The sequence below is a fragment of the Leptodactylus fuscus genome, chromosome 2 (assembly GCF_031893055.1).
Source record: "Leptodactylus fuscus isolate aLepFus1 chromosome 2, aLepFus1.hap2, whole genome shotgun sequence".
Taxonomy (NCBI): domain Eukaryota; kingdom Metazoa; phylum Chordata; class Amphibia; order Anura; family Leptodactylidae; genus Leptodactylus; species Leptodactylus fuscus.
This window is the reverse complement of record NC_134266.1, coordinates 136,990,921-137,018,798: the sequence shown is the minus strand read 5'-3', so window position 1 is coordinate 137,018,798 and position 27,878 is coordinate 136,990,921. Positions and strand designations below refer to the sequence as shown.

The 27,878-nt window shown below is 42.1% G+C and overlaps 2 protein-coding genes across 2 annotated transcripts in view; one reads left to right on the top strand and one right to left on the bottom strand.

Moving 5' to 3' along the window:
* Positions 1 to 15,778, top strand: part of LOC142195141 (double-strand-break repair protein rad21-like protein 1) — a 29,412-nt gene extending 13,634 nt beyond the window's left edge. The window contains exons 7-13 of the mRNA XM_075264692.1: positions 4,422 to 4,553; positions 4,702 to 4,931; positions 9,842 to 9,935; positions 10,125 to 10,252; positions 15,067 to 15,123; positions 15,283 to 15,363; positions 15,590 to 15,778. Coding sequence (XP_075120793.1) covers positions 4,422 to 4,553; positions 4,702 to 4,931; positions 9,842 to 9,935; positions 10,125 to 10,252; positions 15,067 to 15,123; positions 15,283 to 15,363; positions 15,590 to 15,778 — 911 coding nt within the window. The remainder of the gene's footprint in view (positions 1 to 4,421; positions 4,554 to 4,701; positions 4,932 to 9,841; positions 9,936 to 10,124; positions 10,253 to 15,066; positions 15,124 to 15,282; positions 15,364 to 15,589) is intronic.
* Positions 15,779 to 21,633: 5,855 nt separating this feature from the next.
* The window catches only part of LCK (LCK proto-oncogene, Src family tyrosine kinase), a 59,303-nt gene continuing 53,058 nt past the window's right edge, over positions 21,634 to 27,878 (bottom strand). Inside the window, exons 9-13 of the mRNA XM_075264687.1 lie at positions 27,512 to 27,691; positions 26,746 to 26,822; positions 26,400 to 26,553; positions 24,761 to 24,892; positions 21,634 to 21,836 (exon numbers count right to left, since the gene is read on the bottom strand). Of these exons, the coding sequence (XP_075120788.1) occupies positions 21,634 to 21,836; positions 24,761 to 24,892; positions 26,400 to 26,553; positions 26,746 to 26,822; positions 27,512 to 27,691 (746 nt within the window). The remainder of the gene's footprint in view (positions 21,837 to 24,760; positions 24,893 to 26,399; positions 26,554 to 26,745; positions 26,823 to 27,511; positions 27,692 to 27,878) is intronic.

The following is a 27,878-nucleotide window of genomic DNA, read 5'->3' as shown; positions in this document are numbered from 1 at the left end:
CTCATGGTGCAGAAACTTTGGTTGCTGACTTTGAGGAACCCTTGGGTTTTGTAGATGGAACTCCATCAAAGGTCTGTGCAGCTCACACACCCTGCTCAAGATATGGTATTGTAGGGTTTCAGCGTGTGTGAATGACGGACAACAGCCTGTGTTTGGACAGATGTAGGCCTTGCTAGAGTGTTTTTAGGCTAGCAGCGACTCCTGTGCACTTGCAAAAGTGGGCGCACAAGCGCCGCATTTTCAACAGTAGCTTCGGTACATTTGGGTATGTTTTTAAAAAACTTTGCACCACTAGGTTAGACGTGGGCCAAACATGGAACGTGTTGGAGGCTGGCAAGCTCCAGAGCCGCTACCAGGTTCCAGCCATTATCACAGGCGTAAAAATGCCAGGCCCCAGGTGTAGCAGGGAAAAAAAAATGCCATCTCAGCCAGGATGGCATCCCTGACCTCGGAGGCACTGTGCTGTCTGTCCCCCAAGCTGATGAGCTTCAGCACCGCCTGCTGACGTCTCCCCACACCAGTGTTTTAGCGTTTGCCGCTAGTAGCTGTGGTGGAGGTTGCAGCGTCGTAGGGTTTCAGTCTACTCCTGCCATGAATTTTGGCCTGGGAGAGGAGATAGGCCACCCCAGTTTGCACCCGGGGAACAGACTCCACCACATTCACCCTGCCTGTCATTAAAGATAAGCACTGCAGCATCCCTGACCACAGGCGCTTGTCCAAGTGTCGGTGGTCAAGTGGACCTTGCAGCAAAGCGCGGAACTAAGGGCCCACCTGATGTTGAGTGACACGTGCTGGTGCAAGGCGGGGACGCCACACCGGGAGAAGTTGAGACGGCTAGGGACGGCATAGTGAGGTGCCACAGTTGCCATCAGGTCCGGGAAGGCGGGAGTTTCAACAAGCCGGAACGCCAACCTCTCCTGGGCCAGCAGTTTAGCGATGTTGGCGTTCTAGGCTTGCGTGGGTGGGTGGTTAGCGGTGTATTTCTGCCGGCGCTCCAATGTATGAGAGATGGTGGGTTGTTGTAAAGAAGCGCCTGATGGTGCCTTTGATGGTGCAGGAGAAGGAGATAAGACAGAAACAGGGGAGGATGAGGGAGAAGTCAACAAAGTGGCGGAGGCAGATGAAGTGATGTCCTGGCTCGTCCTCTGGAGTGCATCGCCAGCACTGTGAGCAGAGGCAGTGGCATGAACGGCGGGCGACGTTTGTCCTGCCGTTGCTGCCTGCCACTGATTCCATTGCTTGGATTCCAAATGACGGTGCATTGAAGTGGTGGACAGGTTGCTCTTCTCAGGGCCCCTACTCGATTTCGAGAGGCAAATTGTGTAGACGACACTATATCTGTCCTCGGCGCATTCCTTGAAAAAACTCTACACCTTCAAGAAACGTGCCCTCGATGGGGGAGTTTTTCTGGGCTGGGTACAAAAGGGAACATCTTCGGACATTCCGGGTCTGGCCTGGCTTCGGCAAAGCAGCTGACCTCTGCCTCTGGACATGTCTCTGCCTCTAGCTACCCTTTTTGGTGCTGCACCTGCCTCAACATCCACACTACTTTCCCAGCTTGACATCTGCCTTGTCCAGGTGGGGTCGGTGTCCTCGTCGTCCACCACCTCCTCTTCCAACTCCTGTCTCGCCTCCTCCTCCTGCACAATGCGCATGTCAACTGGCTGCCCTGACAGCAACTGCGTCTCATCGTCGTCGATGAGGGTGGGTTGCTGGTCATCCGCCACCAAATCGACCGGAGATGGAATGGAGGAGACTCTAGTGTTTGAGCATCTGGACACAGATACTCGTCTGTTAGGTCCGTGGAATCGCGAAATGGAGGGGCAGGTTGCGGTACAGTCAAAGGAAGGGAGAACAGCTCTGGGGAGCAGGGACAGTTGGGGTTATTGTTCTGAGAAGATTGGGAATTTTGGGTGGAAGGAGGACAAGACTGTTGGGTAAGAGGAGGTAGAGGCTGACTGGCTGGTGGACAATGTGCTTTAAGCGTTATCCGACAGCCATTGCAAGACCTGTTCCTGGTTCTCGGGCCTACTAATCTTTGTACCATTCAGCCTAGTTAATGTGGAACTTTTGTGCAAAGCGCAGAACTTAGGGCCCGCCTGATGTTAAGGGACACACGCTGGTACAAGGCTCAACTCACCCTAAGTGCCAAAAACACTGCTGGTGCAAGGCTCTACTCATGCCAAGGGCCTCAATCTCTGCTGGTAGCTCAGCTTAAGGTCATGTAACTTTGTTTGGAAGGGCTCATGTTAAGGGCTAGAAAAGTGAATTTTGGAAGGTCTTACCACATCACACACACACACACACACACACACACACACACACTCAAAATGACAGTTAAGGGTGAGGGCTTTTGGAATTCCCATTGCCTATTCCATTTGTGGTGTTGTCATGGGGAACGTGATTTAAAGGGGTGGTTGTTACTGTTTGTTGAGCTTAAATTGGGGTTTGTGTCCATCCATTTGGGGAGTAAAGAAGGTTTCCAGGTATTTTCCCACTTTGATAGAGGTTTTTTTGAATGTGGAAAGTGTGTAGTTGTTAGGCAGTGATGTTGGGGTAATAGAGGGTCTTTGGTGTGTTAGATGCCCCCAGGCATGCTTCCCCTGCTGTCCCAGTGTCATTCCAGAGGTGTTGGCATCATTTCCTGGGGTGTCATAGTGGACTTGGTGACCCTCCAGACACGGATTTGGGTTTCCCCCTTAACGAGTATCTGTTCCCCATAGACTATAATGGGGTTCGAAACCCGTTCGAACACACGAACATTGAGCGGCTGTTCGAATCGAATTTCGAACCTCGAACATTTTAGTGTTCGCTCATCTCTAGTGAATAACACTTTTTTTTTTTTTTCTTTTTTAATGTGCTTATTTTAATAGGTATAGCTCGCAGCTGCAAACAAATGCTGCTGGGATGCTATTAAACAAAACCTGCTGCTTTATTTTACTTTACAAGGATGGTGCAGGAAAATTAGTTAAAGTAATCTAACTGAAATGTAGTTAGTAGAAGTTATGGGTTTTTTCCCCTTTCAGCAGACAAAGGACAAGGCCTTCTAATTTTAACCTTAAATGCAAAACCATCTGAAATGCTCAGTATGAAAGAGAACCTGTCAGGTTGTTAGTCCACCCTTAACTGACCAGCATCAAGTAATGACTTTTCCTATGGTGCCCTTCACTAAGATTTCTGTTGGTGAAAAGTCAAGTTATAACCATTTAAAACCTTAAATTAATATACTTAACTTTACCATAACTAGTCGTGGATAGTGCTGGGCAAAGCATCTCGCAACTAGTCCGTTTGGTCTCAAAGATTTTAACTTGACTTTTCAGCAACAGACAGCTTAGAGAGCTGGGTTGCATCTATAGTTCTGGGTCCAGTCACAGCGAATACAATGTGCAGTGACTTAACAGGCAAATCACCAAAATACACCATACAACACAGCAAAAAATAAAATTCAAATACACGCATCATTTTTTATTACCAAACAAAAAATTATATAAAAAACAAATGTATGCTACAACCTACACAAGACTGACAATGCCCACTGTTGGTAATGTTACGTCATAAACTCATATAAATCAATTTCCACATTAAACGCAGTGCATAATAAATATTAATAGACTGTCAATACATATATCACAATTGTAAAATCTATTACTGTCGGTTACAAAAGGAAAACATAAAAGGTAGGGGAGACAAATAGTACAACCTCAATATGTGTTTCACCCAGCTTCCTCTAGGAGGCTAACCTAACTACCGGTATATCTCAAAGGTTGTATGTAGGTGGTAGCAGTAACAAATCACAAAACACCACAGCAGCTAAATAAAATCAGGTAATATATTTTCTATCCTGTATCATGCCAACGCCATGTTGTTATTCCCTACCTCAATATCTAAGTCATTGCAAGAATCGCCACATATGATTCGTGATGGTGTGATGTAGGATATAAGATATCTTGTTTGTCGAAACACGTGTTATGGTCTTACCCTAGTGGTCATCATAACTGTTTTTTCTTCCTTCCCTCTTGTGTTTTTCTTGTATACCTAGTAGTAAAGGGTTTTATAATTGAGTTATATGTTGATAAATTGATCTATATGAATTTGGAGACACACCTTCACCTATAATGGATATTGTCAGTCCTGTGTTGGTTATGACATGTGTATGTTTCTTTTATTTGTAATTTTATTTTATACAGTTTTTTTTTTTTTTTTTTTTTTTTTATTAGTTATAAAAAAGTGTATTTTTAAATGTTATCGTTGTGCTGTGTATTCTATGTTGGTGACAAGCTGGGGTAGATTTAGGATGTAAAAACCACCTGATAGGTTCCCTTAGTTGTCCAACAACACCCAAATTGATAGATTTAGTAATATGTTGATACTTTGCTATGGAAAATATGCATTGGTTACTTAATATATCATTGTATATGCAGCTCACTTGAATGAAACCCAGGAGTTGCCTTCGGATGATGATGATGATGATGATGATGATCCAGTTGCAAACACTACCACTCTGGTATCTGATGAAGAAGTTGGCTTTGTCTTGGAGCCTATTGATGTTTCAGGTACAGACTACAATGTGAATGTACAAGCCTGTGAGGCAATAAAATTTAAATCTGTCTATAATTTTTGTAATGACATTTTCAGCAAGATAAGAAATAGAAATACAAATGACGTAAAATACTTTCTAAAGAGCCATCTTCATTCTTCAAGTAATTGAAAAGAAAAAACGAAATAAGCGAAAGCGCAAGTTAATGGTGGATAAGCTGAAGGAGATCCCAAGCAGTTGCATGCAGGAACAGCTAAATAATATCGCAGACACCATCACGACTTTGAATATTGCTCCCCCAACTCAGAGGCTTATGGAGTGGAAGCTGAATGGAGGAGTGCAGTGGCTACTGTCTCACCCAAGTCAACCCATAATCAGTGCTGAGCTGTTAATGGTAAGATGTCCCACACTTTGCTGGGTCTATTAAAATTGGTTAGCACTATTGCCTTTGCTGAAGTCATGGGTTTGAATCTGGCAAACATCAGGAGAATGGTTGTATTGAGTCTTAATCTTTGAAACTTGGGTTGAGTTTAGAAAGGAGTGGTTTAAATCAATTGCATCGTGGATACAGTAGGTGGCGCTACCTTTTGGCTCCTGTAGTTTTAGCTGTTTGGTCTAGCAGCTACCACACCCGGAGCCTTAAACGGGTTGTCCCATAGCAAGGATCCTATCTATACTGCTAGTTTATGTGGATTTAAGACTTTTTCTAAATATATTGCTTTGTTTGGCCGCTATCTTAATTTATTCACTTCATTGTTTACATGAATTTCTATGACCATGGCCCTGGACCACGGGCTTATCTGCTCAGTCCCTCAGTGAGGTAGCTGCCTGCTCTCAGGGAGGAGGGAGTGGCTGAGTGCTGGAAGCAGCTCTGAGCTGTGTATGTCTGCAAGTAAAGGAACTCCTCAGATAGGGGAGGGGGGGGAGGTGAGAGCTCCGAGATTTTTTTAAACTTTTTATCTCCTTCTCTTCCACTTATCAGCCAGTTTAATTGAATTTGGCTGAGATGGGGAGTCCGGTACCTCTGTATGTCTTACAAACTGACTCAAATCCAGCTCTGCTACATCAGCTTCTACATTAGCTTCATACTGTGGTAATTCATTTACATCCATTCCCTCATTACTGACTGCAAACATAGCAGAGCAAGTGAAACCCCGCCCACCAATGTGCCGAGAAAACCAGGAAGTGAAGAGAGCACACAGCCTGCAGGATGGTAAACAAGGGTTATGGGAATATCCCTTTAACATCTTGTAGTATTTTATGTTTGAAGTAGTGGATAACTATGCATCTCCTATATGCAACCCTAGCCCACCTGGTTTATTGTGGATACAGTATATGCTACCTCAGGGGTCGCCAACCCCTGGCACGCGTGCCAAGAGTGGCACGGGAGGTATATTTTGCAACCTTCATGCATTAAATTGAGAGAGCGTCCCTTCAGTGTTCTGCTAGAGCTGAGGTGTAGGACACGCCCACTTCTATCACTGCCGACCAATCAGAGGTGAGCCTCTCACTGTACAGCATAAGGGCTCCCTGGACCCTGCTGTACACGTGAGGAGCTCCTGCTGTCTGCATCCATGAATAGGAAAGGAGCAAAGTGAAAATAAAAACATCACCAGGTACCTGCTTGTGTTACTAACCTTAATAATGTCAGGCATTTGGGGTTATTACTTTAGTTTTAGTGACTCCATGTGCCTCACATTAATAGCAGATAACCTCATCATGTCCCTCACATTAACCCCTATGTACCTCCCTGGGTTAATGTGAGGGACACTTTACATTCATAGTAGCACACCTAAGCATCAGGACCATAGATGAGCGGAACACTATTCGAAACAGCCGTTTCGAATAGCACGCTCCCATAGGCCGCTTCCATTCATTTCTATGGGAGCATACTATTCGGAACTGCTGTTCCGAATAGTGTTCGCTCATCTCTAATTAGGACCAGTGGTGTAACAGGTCTTGTGAGCCCGGGTGCAAACTTTTGTCCGGGGCCCCCTACTCCTTCCCTACAGCAAATTTTTGATAGTGACGGTTACAAGTGCTGTAGCAGTATCTCAGATACTTGAAAGAGATACAACTGTAGTACACACAAAAGCAGTTATCAAGAATATGATGAGTGAGCAGCGCCTGGCATAAAAAAAAAAAAAAAAAAAAACATACTGGGAGCTGCGTGCTTTGTAAAACAGCTGATCGGTAGAGTTCTAACAGTCTAAGGCTTGGTTCACATATGCTGATGTGTTCCGTCCGTAAGAGTCCGCATGAGGACCCCTACGGACGGAACACAAGCGCAACTGCAAGCACTGTGCAGTTTAAGCGCACGGGCCCGGACCAGGGGTGCTCACACTTTTTCAGCATGTGAGCTACTTCCTAAACTGACAAAGGCAAAAGATCTACTACCCACTTCTTGTGGGCGAAGCCGGGAGAGCAGGAGATAGCGGCGTTCTGTGGCCACCCAGGGATCCCCGCTGTCTGCTTTTTCACAGCGCAGGCTGAGAATTATCTCTGGACACTGGCAGGCTGGGGCTGCGGCAGCCCCGCCTGCCAGTGTCCAGAAATGACTCTCCGCCTGCGCTGTGAAGAAGCAGCACCCCGGCTCCCTCCATCCCTAAGGAGGGGGGAGCGCGTCATCCCCCGGAGCTGCTGCTGCTGCCCAGCCTGCAAGTGTCCGGAGTGCTTGTTCACAGCGCAGGCTGAGAGTCGACTCAGCCTGCACTGTGAACAAGCAGAAGCCAGGGATCCCTGGCTGCATCCCGCGATCGAACCATACGTCCTTTGTGATCGACCAGTAGATCGCGATTGATGTATTGGGCACCCCTGCTATAGACTATAATGGGGTCCATGTACTTGCTGCGCACTGCCCACATGAATCGTTCGTGCGGGCAGTGCACGGCAAGCACACGGACCCCATTATAGTCTATGGGGCCCGTGCGCTTGAACTGCACAGCGCTTGCAGTTGCGCTTGTGTTTCGTCCATAGGGGTCCTCATGCGGACCCTTACGGACGGAACACATCAGCATGTGTGAACCGGGCATAAGATATATAAAGATCAGTGGGGGTCCAAAACCTGAGGTGCCTGCTGATCAATTCTTTGAAGTTACTGTGGTGCTTTTGTGTGCGCTGTGACTCCTTCCCTATTCACATTGCACAGCATCAGTTTTATAATCTCCAAACAATGTTATTACAGCCTGTAAATAATAGTGCACAACTCCTATAAAACAGATGGCGTGCAAAGTGAATAGTGAAGGGGCCACACACAGTATTATATGCTCCAGATTGGCCCCACACACAGTATTATATGCTCCACAGTATCCTTCACATAGTATTATACGCTCCACAGTGGCCCCACACAGTATTATATGCTCCCAATAGTCCCCTTCCACTCCGGTGCTATTATTATACTCTGGGGTCTCCTCAGACCCCAGAGTTTAATATTTGGAGGCCAAGGGAAGGTGAATAAAAATATCATACACTGATACTCACGTTGCCTCACCTTTCCTGGGCATTCTCTCTTCACCCTTCTGTCTTCAGCATCTTTAGACGTCCCTGCTGAGGCCTGTCATTGGTCCTCAGCAGTCACATGGTGACGCACTGACGTCATTACCCGGCTGGGGCCTAATCACAGGCCTCAGTCATGTGACGGAAGAGCACCGGATAGGACCCTGAGCCCAGGAGAGATGAGTATAAGTATTTATTATTTTAAGTCACCTCCCCTGAGCTAGCATCTATTGAAAAGGGGCCTGGCGACTTTTCCAACTGATCGCAGGCCCTGCATCCCACCGGGCTCGTTTGCGGTCGCACCCTCTACGACTACAATCGTTACGCCATTGATAGGGACTAAGTAGGAGGGAATGACTGCAAATTGTAAGCAGGCTCACCCCTATCACAGGAGGCTAGTGGAGTCCAGGGTGACAAGTATTATCTGCAAGAGGAACAAAACCGAGTCAAATACCAAGTTAGGGGCAGAACTGGGAGTCTCCTGCCAGGGGACCATCAAACCATCATTAGAATATGTACCAACAAGGTAGAAACAGTAGTAGTAAAGACAATAAACAGCGATGACCCCTATTATGAGGATAGTGATCGGGGAGTCAGATGTAGAGTGCCAGTAGGCTCCGTAACCCTTGAAGTAGCGTGGGAAAAGAGCCGAGTGAGCTCCACATCTCAGAGTGCACCCCATTTGTGGGTGAATTTAAAACTCCATCCCAGGGGGTTCTCTGCTTATATCTATTGTGAGAATCTAATAGGCAGAATGCTGGAGTCCAGATACAGTATATTAGCCCCAGCTTTCTGACATGTGTAGTCCAAGGTGGATCTGGAGTGGGCCTCAGCCCAGGTGTACATCCTTGGTTCATTATTGAGCCAGATCCTGCATTGCAGTGCAGTTCCATGAGGTGAAAGGAAGTGTATGGTTCTGTCCTGTAACTCTGAGTCTGGTGAGACTATATTGCTCCTGTTTTGTTTGTGTGGCTGGAAGTAAGCCACATGTATAGTTAGGTTACCCATTCTGTTTAGCTAGTGGCTCAGACAAGCAGGTATTATGTTTTTGCCTGAAGTTAAGGCTGTATTTTGTTTTGTTTATTTTGTGCCTGAAGTCAAGATTTATTTATTTTCCTGTTTTTTTTTTTTTTTTTCTAAATCAACCAGTTTGCGGAACATCTTGTGTCCCTGTCTTGAATGCTTAGGTCCGCACCACTGCTTCTACCAAGCTAACTTCCCCACACTATCTACAGACATTTTCATACATTTGCCCTGGTTTATTTAATTATTTTTTCAGCCATATGCTATGTTATTTTATACATTGAAACTTAGTCCCCCACGATGAGAATTTAGGGGTGCTTTTGCTTTCTATAAATGGAATATTTTGAGCAATTGTAGTAGTATCCTATATATGTGAAGAATGTCTTTCCTCTCGCTTTGACACTGACCACTACCAGTTCACGTATAGATGTATATATTGACACTCTACACGTATTTTAAATACAGGATCTACTGCATTAACAGTCTTTCTTGCCTTTTGGAGGTCAATAATTTTATCTGGTATATAATATATATATCCCGATTTAGTAGTGTCTATCATGCAACCAAACATCCATGACCATGCAAAGGGCTGATGGACACTCCTGGTTCACTCAGCTTTACTGGTATTGTTTAAGTGTTAATATGTGTAATGTAAATATATTATGTTTATGTATTTGTAACCAAATAATATTACCAATAGTTTTATACCAGTAAATATCATTATTTCACATTAGCAAGTTGCTTTCCAGAAGTGGAACGTCAAAATCATGATTTAACTTCTTACAGCTTTTTACGCAAATCCAGACGGTCGATATTCCTATAGATATGCAGGAAGAACCAGCAGAGCCTACAGATACAACACGGGAACAAGAAGAGATTGGTATGAGAACAGATATGTCATAGATTTACTATGATGTACTTCATTAATGATGGAGCAAGAAATATGGCAGGCTCTACAGTACCCTGAGTATTTTCGGCTGTTATATACAGCATTCTATAAATATGATTAAGATTTTGAACCAAAATATAATTTGCCTGAATCTGTATTTTTGTTTATTTGTGCCTATAGATTTGCCTCAGCTAGAAGTAGCCAAACTAACAGACATTGGTTCCTCCATCACTGATCCTTTATGTACAATGGTAGACCTGAATGACTGTCTTCAAGCAATAAGTGATATGGACAGCTCTGAGTATGAGGTAAAGTTTTCAATGTTGTGTTTCCTTAATCCCTTACTGCCATAGCAGTGGTGTAACGAAGGTCTTCTGGGCCCCGGTGCAAGCTTTTCTCTAGGAACCCCTACCCCCTCCCTAGAGCGAATTCTTGATAGTGACCGTTATGGGTCACAGTGATATCTCAGATACTTGAAAGGGATAAAGCTGTAGTACCCACAACTGCAGTTATCAAGAATACAGTGAGTGAGCAGCACAGAGCCCAGCATGTAAACAATATTGGGACAATATAATATGCTCCAGAGTGGCCCCTACACAGTATTATATGATCCACAGTGGCCCCTACACAATTTATTCGATCAACAGTGCCCTCCCACACAATATTATGTGCTACATAGTGGCTACACACAGTATTATATGTTGCACAGTGGCCCCCACACAGTATTATATGCTCACAGTTGCCCCCACACAGTATTATATGATCCACAGTGGCCGCCCACACAGTATTAAATGATCCACAAGACCCCCCTGCCCCCAGAGACGGTGCTATTATTATACTCTGGGGTCTCCTTAGGGGAGAAGAGTCCCAGGAGAAGAGATTAAAAATAACAAACACTTATGCTCAACTTACCTTACCTCTCCTGGGCATCTATAGTAAGTCCATCTGTCTGTCTTTCCCATCCTCCTTGGTCCTCTTCTCTCTGACAACTGAGGTTATGTGCCCCAGACATCACTACTGGGGCCTGTGATTGGACCTCTGTGGTCACATGGATTGCAATGACGTTATTATGCTGGTGTGTCTCATGTGACCACAGAGGTCCAATCACAGGCTCCAGCAGTGAGGCTTAGCGCGAGTGACCTCAGTCACCGGCGGGGAGGATGCTCAGCTCAAGACAGGTGAGTATAAGTATTTAATTTTGTGTCACCTCCCCTGGGCTGGAATGTAATGGAAAGAAGACCAGCTGGGCCCCTTTCCATTAATAATAGGTATAGAAGTCGGGGAACCAGGATTTCCTTGACCCCTATCATGATGGCCTGGGGCCCCAGCCATTTCCAGCTGGCCACAGGCCCTATACTTCTCCGGGCCCGGTCAAGGATGCACCCCCCTGTGACTGCAATCGTTACAAGACATAATAGTATTTATTAGCCAACAATGCATTGGCATACAGAGCAGGTAGTAGCTATAGCTGGCAGCTAACACCCTGCTCCTTTACCCCTGGTCAGAGCTAAGCTCTGATGGAGGTTTTAAAATCTTATAGATGCAGTGAACAAACATGAATGCAGCATCTAGGGGACTACCACTATAATGACCCCCATTGGCCACCCCCTCCATGGTGAGTTCTAGGGGTGCCTTTACCTATTTTTGGCAGTCGGGGTCTGACTAGTGACCTGGGCTGCTAGGATCCCACATACCTTGATCCTGCCGCGATGAGATGAAGTCAGCCTATGCATAGGCTTACTTCCTGTATACATTGTAATACATGTGTATTGCAGTGCATACTATTGATCAGCGATCAGAAAATCACTATTCCACTAAGGGACCTAAACCAAATTCCAGTAAAATCTGCCCTCCAAAATCCCAATAATTCTCATTTTGTTCCATACCCTACTGTGGGTCCATACATCAGTTTACATCCATGTATGGTATGATTTCATGCTCAGGAGAAATTACATAACAGATTGTGGAATGCATTTTCTCCTTTTAACCCCTTGTGAAACTGTAAATTCTAGAGCTAAATGAATATATTAGTAACAGAAATTGAATAGTGCACATTTCACCTTCATATTTTTTAATAGCTGTGAAATGCTGAAAGGGTTGATAAACTTCCTAAATGCTGTTTTGAATTATTCTAGGAGTGCAGTTTTGCACATGATGTTTTAGGGGGTTTCTATTACAGAGGCCTTTCAATACCCTTTCTCAATTGAACTGGTCCCTTGAAAAATGGGTTTTGGAATTGTTCTTGGAAATTTGGAAAATTGCTTTTTGACTTGTAAGCCTTATAACATCTGGAAAAAAATGAAAGGGTGAATAAAGTTTGATGCCAACATAAAGCAGAGATATGATAAATTATATATATATATATATATATATATATATATATATATATATATATATATATATATATATATAGTAAATTGCTATCTAAATTAAAGGTATTTAATTTCAAAGATTGTTAAAGTGTTTCAAAATTATTACATAAAATGACACATCCGTTTTGGCTTCCTCAATGTATCTCTACGCATGTCCAAATAATATAAACCAATCGCCAAGTTAAGGGAAGCACCAGGACTGGAATTGTCGCATGTGCAGTAATCTTAGTGGCGTACATCAGCACCATCTTACTACAGAATGAAGCCTTAATATTGCCATTCAAGTGTGCACATGCGCATAATAAACATAATTGCTGATGCCATATTAGAAAGAGAAAAACAGGGGAAAAGAAGCACAGACTGACAATTCTGTTCGGCCCCAACACTAATGCCATCATGAGATAAATATACCAAAAATGCCACTGTGCACTTTGGCATCTGAATAGCATATGAAGAACCCAAACAGATAAATTAGAGACTTAATACAGACTTATAAGTGGATATACAAGTTAATTACCCAGCATACTAAATATTCATAAAACTGCCCTCCATAGGAGTGTTCCATCAGAACCCCTCAGGGCCACATACCAAGTATACCACAGTAAATGAGGCTCCCCATGCACGATAATGGAGCAAAGATCCATTTATACCTGGATATCTACAACCCCTGACAAAAACTATGGAATCACCAGTCCCTGAAGATGTTCCTTCAGTTGTTTAATTGTATAGAAAAAAAAGCAGATCACAGTCATGAAAAAACTAAAGACATTTTCAAACGGCAACTTTCTGGCTTTAAGAAACACGAAAAGAAATGAAGAAAAATAATTGTGGTAGCCAGTAACAGTTAGATTTTTAGAACAAGCACAGGGAATAAATTATGGAATCACTTAATTCTGAGGAAAAAAAATATGGAATCATGAAAAAAAAAAAATCAAAATAACACTAACACATCACTAGTACTTTATTGCGCCACCTCTGGTTTATAACTGCTTGTAGTCTCTGAGGCATTCAATCTAAGTAATATAATGAGAAAAAGTAGAAACAAATGCCATTCTAGTTACCCTTCTAGTTACCCTTCTAGTCTCCCCCAATATGTTTAAAATTACTTGCTATCTCATCCAACCTGTCTATAGATGTTGTAGTGTCCTCAGTAATTCTATTAACCCTAAGCAATTGACTATAGTAGTGATTTCCAACCTTTCCAGACTCAAGACACCCCTGGGGGAAAAAAAAAAATGTTTCAGCACAGTTTTTAAATTTACAGCTGGAACATAAATTTGTTTCATTTGTAAATTTAGAAAACCTCACTGAAAACCAAATCAAAACTTCATGAATTTGTTTCAATGCAATTATAACTGCACCATAGCACTGTGTGAATGCACCCTCAAATATAGCCTATACTATACTTTATATCTTGCATATACGAGAATTCACCTTTTACCATCAGCAGACTTCCTTAATGGCCCTGAACTGTAATGTAGACCCGATAGTGTAGGTTACAGGAGTTAACTCCTGTCTATGCCTCTATCAGGTGAGAGAGTGAAGGGTGTGGTCTGGGAGAACAGATATGTTCCAGCCAGGCACCTAAAGGGTGTATGATAAAGACCCATACCAGGGAGGTCAGTTGTGTAATTAAGGCCTGATATAGTCTGTGTGTCAGGACTAGAAGCTGTGGCACCACACTGACAAAGCTGAGAGTTCCTTTGTGAACTAAACCTACAAACCAGGTACTATGCCACCCATTTGATGTATCCAGAGAGAGAATCTGGCAGCCAGGCTCCTGTATAGTCAGGGAAAAAAATTCTTATGTTTAGTTAGTTCTCAGCCGAGAAGGCTTTTGTTTTGGTTGTCTGTGCCTTTGCAAAGGCAGTTAATGCATTACAAGTGAAATAAATGCTGAACTTGTGTGCAACTCTCTGTCTCTGTCCCTGTTTCCTACACTGCTACCATGCAGCTACCTGAGCGGTTCCCCACACAGGGTTCATACAAGAAGCAGAGAAAAAAATGATAGGATCAAGAATATATCAAAATAAACAAATAAATAAAACTTTGCTTTTTATTAAAACTGCTAAAATAAGGACAGAATATACACACGCAACCCATGGCTACCAAATGACAGTGTTATTGAGGGACTGAGACCATATGTGGTATGCGGTTCTATGTATCCTTCACATTATTCCCATTCAAAATTATCCTCAGTTTGCTTATAGGGCCAGTTTGATCCACAATTTGTGGACCAACAGAGAACAAAGCAAGACAGACTTACTATAGCCCGTATTTTAAATCTCTGGGGATAATATATACACAATACATGGAGGTAGGGAAGGATCATAGGAAACACCTGCAACACAATGTCCCAAACCAGGTGCCTCTAAACCCCTCATCTATCCTATACAGTTTAGGCCTCGTTTCACATCTGCGTTTGGGTTTCCATTCGGGAAGTCCGCTTGGGGACCCCCCTCCCCTCCCCTCCCCGAATGGAAACCTATACGCATAAAAAAAAATAAAACCATTACCTTAGGAAACCCTTGGACTCCATAGACTATAAATGGGTCCATGTGGTTTCCACTCAGTTTCCGCATGAAACTTGTGGAGAGAAAAGTGCTGCTTGTGGGTTTCCCAGGTAACTGTTTTTTTTTTTTTTGTTTTTTGTTTTTTTTTACCCAAATGCAGATGTGAACCAGGCCTAACATATCATTGGACATATACCTTCCATACATTATGTTACTAACCTGTCTGCATTATTTTAGGAACATGCTGATTGTATGCTGGTTAATTCTCCAAACTGTCTGGAGGAAGAGCTTAGTGTAAGTATTGGGGACCAAAGCATAATTCTATTGAATTATTTTTCTCTTTTTTTTTTTTTTTTTTTTTTTTTCAATTATGAAGAGACACAAGTATTAAACTAGCATTAACATTAATTATTGCTTTATCTGTGACTACTTTGTGCATTATTATATTATTAGGAACCAACAAAGACGAGTCTTCAGAGCAATGGTGAGGAGCAGTGGAACAAAAGAACTGAAAACCTCCTAAATGACTTACGAGTAAGAACCATCTTTAATGAGAAAAGTAGGAGACTGTATTGTCCTAACAATATATGGCCATGATGACTTATTTTGACACTGTCTGAAGGATGTCAACTTTTTTCAGATATTTTTTTATCAGATGATATAACAGTAATCACATAACAATTCATAGCTAAAAAGGTTTGTTTTACAGTTTTGGGAAAAGTGAACAGCCCAGTATAACCTTATTTTATCTATTGTGCAGAAGATGAATCAGTCTGGTGTGAGCTCCTTTTGTTTTCAGAACTTCTGTAAGAATGACAAACGAAAACAGGTATCTGCCAAGTTCTACAGTTTCCTGGTTCTAAAGAAACAATCTGCAGTCAATATGACACAAACCACTCCATATGGCGACATCACTGTCATCCCAGGACCTACATTCCATATGTTGTAATTTACACCTCTAAAACTCAAGCAGTAACTAAGAATGGATCGCCATTGTCTTTTTCAAAATGTATTTTTCCTCTCTTGTACATGTCTATATTCTTTTATACATGTGTACAGTGGTGAACCTAGCCTCTCTGCTGCCTGAGGCGGACGAATAAAAGACGCTCCCTGCCCCCCGGTATTGAGGCAGGGCGGCGGGGTGTTGTTCATCTTTTGATTGTCCGCCTCAGGCAGTGGGGGGGAGGTAACATTACAATAAATACAATGCAGCAATATTTTGTGCAGTAATACTCACAGGAGATGTCTTTCCACATTTCCCGTCTCTCCCCTTTGGACCGCCATGACCACTTCTTCCAGCTGTGACTTGACTCTCTGTAAAGTTTGCAACACAGACATCTTTGACTCCTCACTTCTCCACGCCCCCAACTCTCTCTCTCTCTCTCTCTCTCTCTCTCTCTCTCTCTCTCTCTCTCTCTCTCTCTCTATATATATATATATATATATATATATATATAGTCCCTGCAGCCTATATTATGCCCCACAGTGACATGATAGACTGTGGGGCATAATAGAGGTTGCAGAGGGAGCCATTGTGGGGCATAATAGTGGTTACAGGGGACACAGTGGACCCTTCAAGCTCTATTATGCCCCACAGTTGCACACCCATGAACTATTATACTCAGGGGTCTTTTCTGTAACAGCCTGTTGCTATACAGGACCAAAGCCTGTGCTAGCAGTAACAGGCTATTACTACGAGCACAGGCTTCGGGCCTATATGGTACTGCTAGCACAGGCTTTGGGCTTATATGGTAATATCCCAGACCACATGAGGGGCCGTTTGGGTTGTTATAAGAGCAGCCGCTCTCCTGCATTAGTTTAGGTAATAAAAAAAAAAAAAAAAATCACCGCGGCTACTGCCTCCCTCTGGAGCACCACCTGCGGCTGTCGCCTCACCTCATTAGAGGTGCGGCACTGCATGTATAGATATGTTTTCATTGAATGTGCATTCACTCACAAACCTGTCAACCCCATGCTTTCATTGTCATATTCATTCATATATATCTCTAGATTAAGGGCTCACACACCTTAACCCTTACTGTACACATGCCATACTACAATACAGGAAATTGTGCCACACATGTCTATATAGTGAGTCTGTAACCAGAAAGGGAGCGTCTTCAGGTGGACGTCCGTGGCTGAATCAGAGTTGGAATCTGCCTGAAGAAAAGAACAGGTCGCTTCTTTTTTTCCCACAAGTGGGAACAAACTGCGGGAAAAAGAAATAACCGGCTCCCATTGATTTCAATGAGAGGCATTTTTTTTGGTAAAAATCCTGACCAAAAAACCCCATCTGAACTCAGCCTAAGAGTCACATAGACGAGGTTAATGTTGAGATGTTTTTCCCCAGGCAAGAAGGGCAATACTGTTTCTCTCATCACACCAATAACTACCTCCCTGCTTTGACTGACAAAGCCATACAGAGCATATGCCAGTTATGGCAGGGAGGGATAGGGAGACTGAACACTGGAAAGCATGGATCTGTCTGCCTCTGTGCTGTGTGCATATATTAGCTGATTGATGGGGTCCAGAGTGAGTGAGTGCTATACTTCATTAGGACCTTCTTCTTGGTCCTGGTGACTCGCGTTACCCAATAGGCAGTGCTGCCTCAGCGCCAGGTGTGCTAGCTGTGTGGTGCAGCAGGACTTCACTCACCAGCCCATCAAAGCTAACACAACCTTTGTCTGAGCATTTTTTGCTAGAAAAGGATCCAAATGCAAAGCAACCTTTTCTAAAATGCAGCCCTAACTCGCCTGGTTGAAGATGGACACGGGGTGATGCTGAATATTAACTGTCACAGAAGGGGGGCGTGGACATTAGAAGTGGTACGCAAGCAAAACTTTTTATGGACAATGGCATAATTTGAAGCTCCAGGGCCCCAACGTAAAATCTTTAATGGACCCCCTACCTTGTTTTATTAGATGTGGGGAAGGTAGCTCAGTAGCAGAAATGATGCAGACCCAACCAGTCAGAGACAAGGACACAAAATCTGGTGCAACATAGGTTTATTTAGAAAAACAGCAAAATAAATACACCTTCACTTCAGGTACAAAATGAGTAAAATAAAATTCAGGCAAAAATGTCAAACCAAAACCCTGCTTGTCTGAGCACTAACTGAAACAGTATGAAGCCATCTATATGTGTGGCTTACTGCCAGCCATATGAACAAATAAATAACACATTTAAGTCTCACCAGTCTCCGAGTTGCAGGACAGACCCACGCACAGCCGCTCAGGATCTGCCCTGCAGTAAAGACTCTGCAGTCTTTTATGGGCCAGTAATGAGCCCAGGCGCCACACCTGGGCCTGAAGCCTACTGAAGTCCTGCCCTGGATGATACATAGAATCTGGAATCTGGGGGATATATATTGTGGCTCCAGCACTCTGCTTGTCACCTTCTCACATAGGATAGTGGTATATTTTATAGGGCAGAGGGATCCCTTTGGGAATCCTCAGGGAGTGAATCCACACCCCCTAAATCTACACCGCCGCTTATGGATTATAGTATTTAATCTCTATTGTGCTATATTCTTTTGATAATGGTGTATGTCAGAGAGGCTATTAAGAATGAAGGACCAGCGAACTTCTATTGGCTAAGATGGGTCATGTGATATGATATTGAGGAAGGTCATAAATGTGGAAGCCAGTAGTGCTTTATTTGTTTTTCTAAATATGTCAAGAAGAGTAGGTGCTAAAGAGCTGAAACGGCCTAAAATCTTCAAAAATACCTGGATGGTGCAGATTGATCCAGTCTTTTCGGATTTGCATAAAGAACAGTCGTCAGACAATAGAGATTTCATTATATAAAAGATAAGATACATACATTTGGCATTTGTTTGCGCATAGGCTTGTAAATAACATAAGCAAGAATTATGATCTAACATTACAATGTATTTCCTGTTTATTTATATCCATTTTTCTATAGTAAATGATATTAAAGGGGTTTTGAGAGATTTTATTTTTTTTTTTACAAATTAAAAAAGTGCTGAATTTTTTTTTTTCTAATTTAAACCAAATAAAACATTTCCTACTCTTTTAAATAATTATGTGAGCCACACAAGCTCTATTACAGTCCTTACTGGTCCCGTTCATGTGTATTCATTGACTGCAACCAGGAGGGGGTGGGGACTGGTCCTGATCACCACACAAGCCAGCACCTGTATCACACATCTAGAGGCAGCAGCGGCAAGGACGTATAGACAAACACATTTTTTTTTTCTTATTTTCTAACTATTCTTAACTATTCTTTTTTGTTTTGTTTTTTTAATAGCAAAAACGCACCATGTGAACACAGCCTTACTCGTAAGTGTTGTATCATGGTACAAGATTGCATAATTGTGCTTTACTCAATACACAGATATATACAGATACAAATGTATATTCTTATATATTATATATACACATACAGTTGCATATATATAGGAAAGTACGTATACAAATACACACATATAAATATATATAGTACATTTAAATGCTGTGTATAGATATATATGTAAAAGTAAATATATATGTGCACATACCTAAATTTATATATGATATGTGTGTGCGCGCGCACACACATGTAGCAAGACAGGGAGAGTATGGCACAACATTAGAGGGTATACTGGGCGTAAATGATAAACTGCTATGAGGTGCAGTGGCGGATGCTGATAGGGGCTGCCTGGAAAAGCACTGACACTGACACAACCAGGAAGTATTGCATGAGCCTGAAAATATGTATAGTAAAAATATATGTATAGTAAAAATAGCCCAAACACACATAAGGGTACTGAGTTTTACTTGTTCATTTATATGATATTTCCTGACTTTAGTCACATATTCTTAGTCCCGGAAAATTCTATTATTTTATGTTATTTTTGTATAGGGACAATATGTGATAATAAAATAAGCCATAGTTACCTCATCAATGGCGTCTATTGCTGATGTGTGAAGATGCCTACAGCTGACTGGTATTTCTTTCTTTTACTGTGGATACGTGGGACTCTGTTACAGCCTGGGAGCCTACCATCACCCACCTACCCCATGAGTTTATGAAAGCTTGGCAAGACAGCAGCACCATGTATACCTGGATGGCTTCAGACTTCTTTGGGCAGTAGAACACAGTGGTAAGAAGAAAGGAGGAGGGCTTGTGATGAAGGACATTTGGAGCATTTTTTTGTGGTTAAAGAACAATAGTGCTGATGCAAGATACCGAACTATCAGCTGTGAGCAGGAGATCTCACTACCTACCAAAGGAACTACCACGTGTTATCGTGATAGCTGCATATGTCCCCCACGTCTACAAAAAAACGTCTCAGCCTGTTATATCTACATGCTGTGACCCCTCCTTGTGTCCTCTAACTACGGTCGGGCTGTTTTATCAATATCACTTCACACAGAGAACTAAATGATCCTGCAGTGTGTCTTTGTTTCTTTCTTTTTAGTTTCTATGATTCCTAGTATTTCTCTATCTGCCATGTGCTTGTATGTGTTTCTCTCTTGTTATATACTACTGTACCATCCATGAAACTGTATCACTGAAATTTCCCAATTGTGGGACCATTAAAGGATTATCTTATCTTATCTCAATATCCGATCACTGCCATTCCAATGCTGCCCAGTTTCCTCAGTTCTTCACTTCCTATTTCCCATCTTGACACACAGGCAATGGAAATCACTAGCTACAGTCAATGATTGGCAGGTGATTCATTGCATTTTATGTGTGTTGAGATGGGGAGTAGGGAGCAAAGAAAATGAAGTGCCAGGGGATTCTTGCGATAAGCATGGTCCTTTTTATTAAAAAAAAAAAAAAATCCATTAAAAACTCTCTTAGGTAGGCCAGGGCCCCATGGGCTGGAAATGCCACAATTTGCCTGCCCTGGAAATGCCAGGCGGACATGCCGAGATTTCCAAACCATTGCGGTTTTGGAAATCGCAGCATGTCAATTATATCTACGGAAACACCAGCTGTTTCCCCATAGATATAATTGTAATAGAAAGTCTGTGGTGGAAAACTCAGCAAACTTTCTGTGTAAAGCGTTGCGGGACGAAACGCGATGCATTGCCACAATGGTTTTCCCGCAGCACTTTATTGCTGTGGGATGTCCCATGGGGCCTTAGCCTAAAACTCATTCCAGAACACCAAAGTTTGCAGTATATTTATCTCATCCTTTACACTCCCTCTTCTACCACAGTCTTGTACATCCTGTGCTGCTCCTGTTGTCTGTCCAACGAACAACAGAAGTGGAGGTATAATTGATAAGGTAAAAAGCACTTTAATCATGGAAATACCTTCAATCTCTGCATTGATATATCTGAGGTGTTTGTTATTAAATTATATGATTTCAACTACAATAAAATAAAAGTTAAACTGGCTCAGAATTGCTTAAAGACATAAAAAAGGTTGTATTTACCAAACCGCTACTCCCATTCCAATGCTTCCCAGATCTTTATCTGTCTCTACCTTCTGTCCCTTTCGTGCGGAACATCTAATGGCACAGATATCTCTGCAACTGGGGCAGATTCTGGCAAAACCGACAGTACACTGAATTCAGTGTGCTGTCTGCTTTGCATAGGTATGACACGCAAGATGTTAGAGAACACTAAAGGTCCTCTATGTTTTGCATTCCCTGTGTTGTGTGTTGATATAGGAGCAGAAAGTAGAAAGCAGAAAAGAACCACCAAATAGGAGTGGCAGGGAATCAATGGCGTATTACATCTTGTATATTTTCCCCACTGGACAACTACTTTAAAGCAGACCACCACCTTCCTTTAGAAATGTTGAGGGGTATATGCTGTGCTTTGGCAAAATTCTAATGTGTACAGTTTAAGGTTGAGCCTGATACTGGCCCTCAGTAGCTGTGAAAAAATCTTCCAAGTAGGAGCGAAGAAATTCAAATGTCGGTCTTTCTTCAGGGGAGTCCTTCCAGCATCGAAGCATCAAATCATAAAGTTCTGTAGGGCAATCTTCTGGCCTTGGCATACGGTACCCACGCTCAAGATGATCTATGACTTCAGGGTTAGTCATGCCTGTATAATGGAGAACACGTATCATTTTCTCTAATTAATAATACTAATAATACATTTTATTTAAATAGCGCCAACATATTCTGCAGTATTTTATAAATATTGGGTTCAAGTACAGACACAAAGATACATTACAGAGTAATAGCCAATTCACACAATGGGACTGAGGGCCCTGCTTGCAAGTGCTTACAATCTATGGGGTAAGCGGGGGTGACACAAGAGGTACACATACTTAAAGCGGACCTTTCACCACCCCAAGGCTGTGCAGTTTTCTGCACCATGTTATAGCTCAGGGGTAGGGAACGTACGGCTCTCCAGCTGTTGCAAAACTACAACTCCCAGCATGCATACTTGCTCTGCTGTTCTTGGAACTCCCATGGAAGTGAATGGAGCATGATGGGGGTTGTAGTTTCACAGCAGCTGGAGAGCCAAAGGTTCCCTATCCCTGTTATAGCTGCTGCTTCACAGACTCTGGGAAACTTTGAATTTTGTCTCTAGCCCCCCCCCCCAGATGCGGAGTTCTGAATTCTTATTTTTGGCACCATGTATGTTAATTAAGCAAAGAAGAAAAAATTGTCTCAGCCCGTATTACAAAAATAGTAAATGTCTCTTACTGTTAATGCAGGAGTAGTAGGTGCTTGTAGTCATCCGGATGCCTGGGACATGATGTCCGGCACAGACACAATAGAAGCAGCAAATTGAAGTAGTCTCAGCACGCTGGATGAGACTATCATCCGGCGTGCTGAGACTACTTCAATTTGCTGCTATGTTAATTAAGCCCTTCCCTATCAGAAGGGCATTTCTGACAGTGAAGGGAGCAGCGACGTCATTCTGACACTGTCCAATTAGCAGAGGACAGTGTCAGAGCAGCTTCAGCAGCGTAATCTCGCTAATTTTCTAATATCTAATTTTCTGAGATAGTAACTTTTGGGTTCTCATTAGTTGTGAACCATATTCATCAACATTCAAAGAAATAAACACTTGAAATAGATCCTTCTGTGTGGAATGAACTATAAAATATGAGTTTTACATTTGAAATGAATTACTGAAAAAAATAAACTTTCCAAAAATATTCTACTTTATTGAGATGTTTTTGAATAGGAAGAGAAAAAAGTCATAGGCAAAAAAACCAAAACGCTGGTTAGAATGAGTGTAAGTTTAAAATGCTTCATTGTATAATGCAGTGATTTTCAACCTTTTTTGAGCCGCGGCACACTTTTTACACTTAAAAAATCCCGGGGCACACCACCAACCAAAATGGCACAAAATGACACTAAAACAGTACATATTATACATATAGTTAATAATATAGATTCTAAATGGTTGATTCTTTGGTTGAAATAAACTGCCGCAAAATCTGCAACAAAAACGCTGCGTTTATGCAACGTGGGGCCTCAGCCTTACGCCTTCTGCATACAAGTGGCACGCATGTGGTTTTCACTGATATAAACATTAAAAATTAATTGACAGGGCCACAAATGCAGACAGATATAGGGTAGGTATAGGACAGATATAGGGTATATATAGGACAGATATAGGGTAGGTATAGGACAGATATAGGACCTGCTCTATAATTTTCAGCTCTTCAATTTGGCCCAGATACACAGCCACAAAAAGAATGGCTGTATATATGGGTCCTTAGAAATGTATAGGTCTGTACTCTTATCCACAGTTGTGTATAAAAAGTCTGGTCATGTATATTACAGGTTACAACTCAATGTGCCTCATATTAATAGCAGTGAACCCCATCCTGTCCCTCACATTAACCCCCTGTGTGCTTTACATAAGGGATACTGATATGTGAGACATATGGAGGTGATAATTAAGTAAATATCTTCATTATATAGTACCCCCATATGTCACACATGTTATTAACTCTTATGTGAGCCACACAGGAGTTAATATGAGGGACATGATGGGGTTAATTGCTATTAATGTGAGGCACATGGAGTTACTAAAACTAAAGTAATAACCCCAAATGCCTGACATTAATGAGAATAGTTACTAACCTGGTGTTTTCTTTTACTTTCACTTTGTTCAGCTTCCTCTCCTCCTCTCCTATTCAGGGCTGCAGACAGCAGGAGCTCCTCACGTGTAGCAGCAGGTCCCTTATCCTGTGCAGTGAGAGGCTTACCTCTGATTGGTGGCAGGGAGAGAAGGGGGCGTGTCCTACACCGCAGCTCTAGCTAGCAGAGCAGTGAAGGGACGCTCCGTCTACATTTACACGGGGACTGGCTGCTGTGCCAGCAAAATAGGTCTCCCGTGCCAATCTTGGCATGCGTCTGGGGAACTTTCCCTGCGGCACACCCGACCATGTGTCACGGCACACTAGTGTGCCGCGGCACACTGGTTGAAAATCACTGGTATAATGAACCCATGTAACTCACAAAGTAGCGATCCTGAGCTAATTCCCCTGAAAATGTTACACAGGGTGCCAAGCATAGTCGTAGACTGAAGAGCAAAAGAGAAAAAACTAAATTTCGTATGGACAAAAATAACCATAAACTTCATGTTCAGAAATAATATTGCTGGTGATCAGAATGGAGTGGACCCCTTGTCAAGTTTTGCTCTTGGACCTATTGGAATCCCAAAAGTATTCCTTTCCAGGGAGACAATGCCAATAAAGCTTGGTGTAGGCACAGGATTTGTCATTCTGTAGTCCCTGATTAGTGCTACAGTTTCTTTAAGCTATGTTTACTCCTTTCCAATGTATCTTTGGTCAGGCTTAGATCAAATTTGCCTTCTGTAAAAGTGTTGCTGTGTCCAAAGGATTCAGTAGAGAGGCAAATGCAGCCCTCTGTGTTCAGTTATAGAAAGCCCCCTTTCTCAGTATATGCTAGGACCCCACACCTTTCAGGCATTTATGGGTGGCTTTGGATGGAATACCACATCAATATTTTCTTGGATGTATTTTTTTGTCAACATACCTGGGTAAGGAATTCGCCCCCGTGTGATGATTTCCGTTAAGAGAATACCAAATGACCACACATCTGATTTAATAGTAAATGTCCCATAATTTATTGCTTCAGGAGCTGTCCATTTAATTGGGAATTTGGCACCTGCAGTTAAGGAAAGATTATATTACTTGGATAATCTACAATACTAATATTCTAGTAATGATTAATAAACAGATTTGCAATTGCTTTAGATTTCCTAACATTCTTAATTCCTCATATATTGAACATACCAGACACATCATATAATCCTTGGCTGGAGGTGCAGTACATGCACTGATAAGTTGAGTAAAATTTCTACACCAAAGGAGGTAAAGAGAACGAGTGAAGCAGCAAAAATTCATCTGCTCGTTTAACCCATGTGGTGATTCCATCGCTCATCTAAAGATCCATCTTGCGTCCCTTTGTAATGTAGTGTAGGAGGTTTTACAAGGTCATTGCCAAGTGAGTAACTTGAGGGGGTGCAGATTGTGTACTCGCATCGGGGCTCAGGAGCCTTAGGGGGTCCATAAGCACTGGCATCAGTATAGAGATTGCAGCTTCCATCTGGCCCATAAGACAAGGAGACCCACAGATTACCCTAAGCACACTAAGGTTGGTTATACTGCTTAGCACGTGTAACCATCACTATCAAGAATTCGCTTTAAGGATGAGGTAGGGGGCCCCGGACAAAAGATTGCACCAGGGCCCACAAGACTTTAGTTTCACCACTGGTCAATGCCCAACGATTTTATTTGTACCAAACACAGAGGAACCAAAACTGCTATTATACTGTGGGCCTCTTCAGACCAAATAAGTGGAAGGCTTCAACTCCCTGCTGTCTTCTGCGCTTCTGGCTGATTTCAAGGACTGGCTGATGTCACGTGGCATTGCAACATTTGTGTCTATGCATCACGATGCTACGTGATACTGAGGCCCATTCAGCTGTTTTTTATGTTTCCTCATCTTCCCTGGCCTTCCACTTATACTCTGAGGACTGAATAGAACCCACAGTATAATATTCGCAGTTTCAGTTCGGCCGTATTCAGTCCAAATGAAAGTGCAAATATTGTAATAAGCGAACTGAAATAACTGCCGTGAACAAAACCCCATCAGTTATCCTGGTGGACGTCCGGTTTTAGTCATTTTTCGATTAATTGTCTAGCTCTAATGCATTATTATTATTATTATTATTATTATTATTATTATTATTGTTTATTTATATAGCATCATTAATTCCATGGTGCTTTACATTTGGGGGTTACATACAATACACAGAATATACAGGTAGATATAATACTAACAGTAACCAACTGGCACAGTGGGGTAGAGGGCCCTGCCCGCGAGGGCTTACAATCTATGGGGACTCTTTATTAAAGGGAGTTAAAAATTTTTAAAAAACTGAAAATGTGTCTTAACGCTTTTGGTTTTATTTTAATTGTTGGATAACCACTTTTAGTTAATCTAATGCAAATTTCAAATAGCTGTAGAGGTAAGAATAGCTTGTAATGTAATGGTTAATAAAATGCTTCACATCTACCAGTAACATCATTTTAGGGGAGTAAATCTATTTCATGAATACAATATACTAGACATTTGCTGTATACTGGACAGGGTTATTATACTTTTTTACCTTCTCGTGCTGTGTACTCATTGTCCTCTATCATACGAGCCAGTCCAAAATCTGCAATTTTGCAAATGACTCTTTCAGATACCAAGATGTTAGCAGCTCGTAGGTCCCGATGGATATAATTTTTACGCTCCAGGAAAGCCATTCCTTCTGCCACCTAGTGATTGGAAAGTGCATTACAGTGAAGAAGATTGATGATAATTCCTTTAGTGGGTTTGAAGTTCACATATAAAATATTGTAATAGAATGAATAGTAACAATTAATCTATGTTTCTTTAATACTTCTCTGGTCCTTTACATTTTTTGGAGTTGTCATTTTTTTTTTTCAGCATTGTTTTTGAATCCTTACCTGAGCTGACATGTCTATAAGTTTATAGACATTTAGTCTGATGCCTTCTGGGGTCTTCAAATAATCTACCAGACTCCCTATAGTATGAAAAAAGAAGCTGGTGGGATTCGTCATTAGATAATAATACGAGATAATTCATTATTACTATTTAATTTTAACCATTAAATGGTCTGTCATAACCTGACAAAAGCTGAATTTAGGAGCTTTTGTCAAAGCAAAAATTGGCTACAAAGAGTGCCTATCCTGTAGAGAACCAAGGATATCCATGAGGATATTGTCAGAAAAAAAGCGCCGCATCCACTGTATAGAGGTAGTTTCAGGGAATTGCTGTATATGCTCCGTGTCCAGTAGCAGCTGTCCCATTGGTCACATACTGATGACTTATATGGAAAAGTCATCAGCATGAAAACTCAATTTGGGGGCAGAAAACCCCCTAAGGAAAGGGTACTTAGAAAAGTTCAAGATACTAAAGGGCAGATTTATTAAGATCTGCAGAAAAAGAGATTTATGAATGGAAATTTCCATTTTAACTCATAACATCCAATCTGTCAGACTGAGATGTCTCTGCCGCTCCACGCACTGCTCACATTCACACAGTGTGGCAAGCGAGGCATGAATTGGGCCTTACAGACAAATGTTCGCCACAATGTTATCCCTCTATGCCACAAAATGGAGAGATATTGATGAATTCTCTCCAATGTCTGTCAATTTGTATCCTCCAGTAGTTAATTTCTTATTATTACAATGTACTATTATTAAGTCTTACCATTTTCCATGAATTCTGTCACAATAAATATAGGTTCTTCGGTCACCACGGCATGTAAGCGGACCAGTCGTTTATGGTGAAGCTGTTTCATTAGGTTGGCTTCTGCCAGGAAAGCTGCTGGGGGCATGGTGCCCTGCTTAAGGCTCTTTATAGCTACTTTGGTGTGCTTATTGTAGTATCCTACACCAAACCAAGTGTAATAGAGAAATAAGTGAATAAACAGACTTGCTGTTCATGTTATCATATAAGTTCAAGACAGGAACACCATAAAAAAAAATTGATGTTTAGGCCAAGGCCGCACATTGCGGAAACACAGTGTTTTTTTGTTGCTGTCGAAATGCAGTGGAAAAGTGCAATTAAAAAGCTG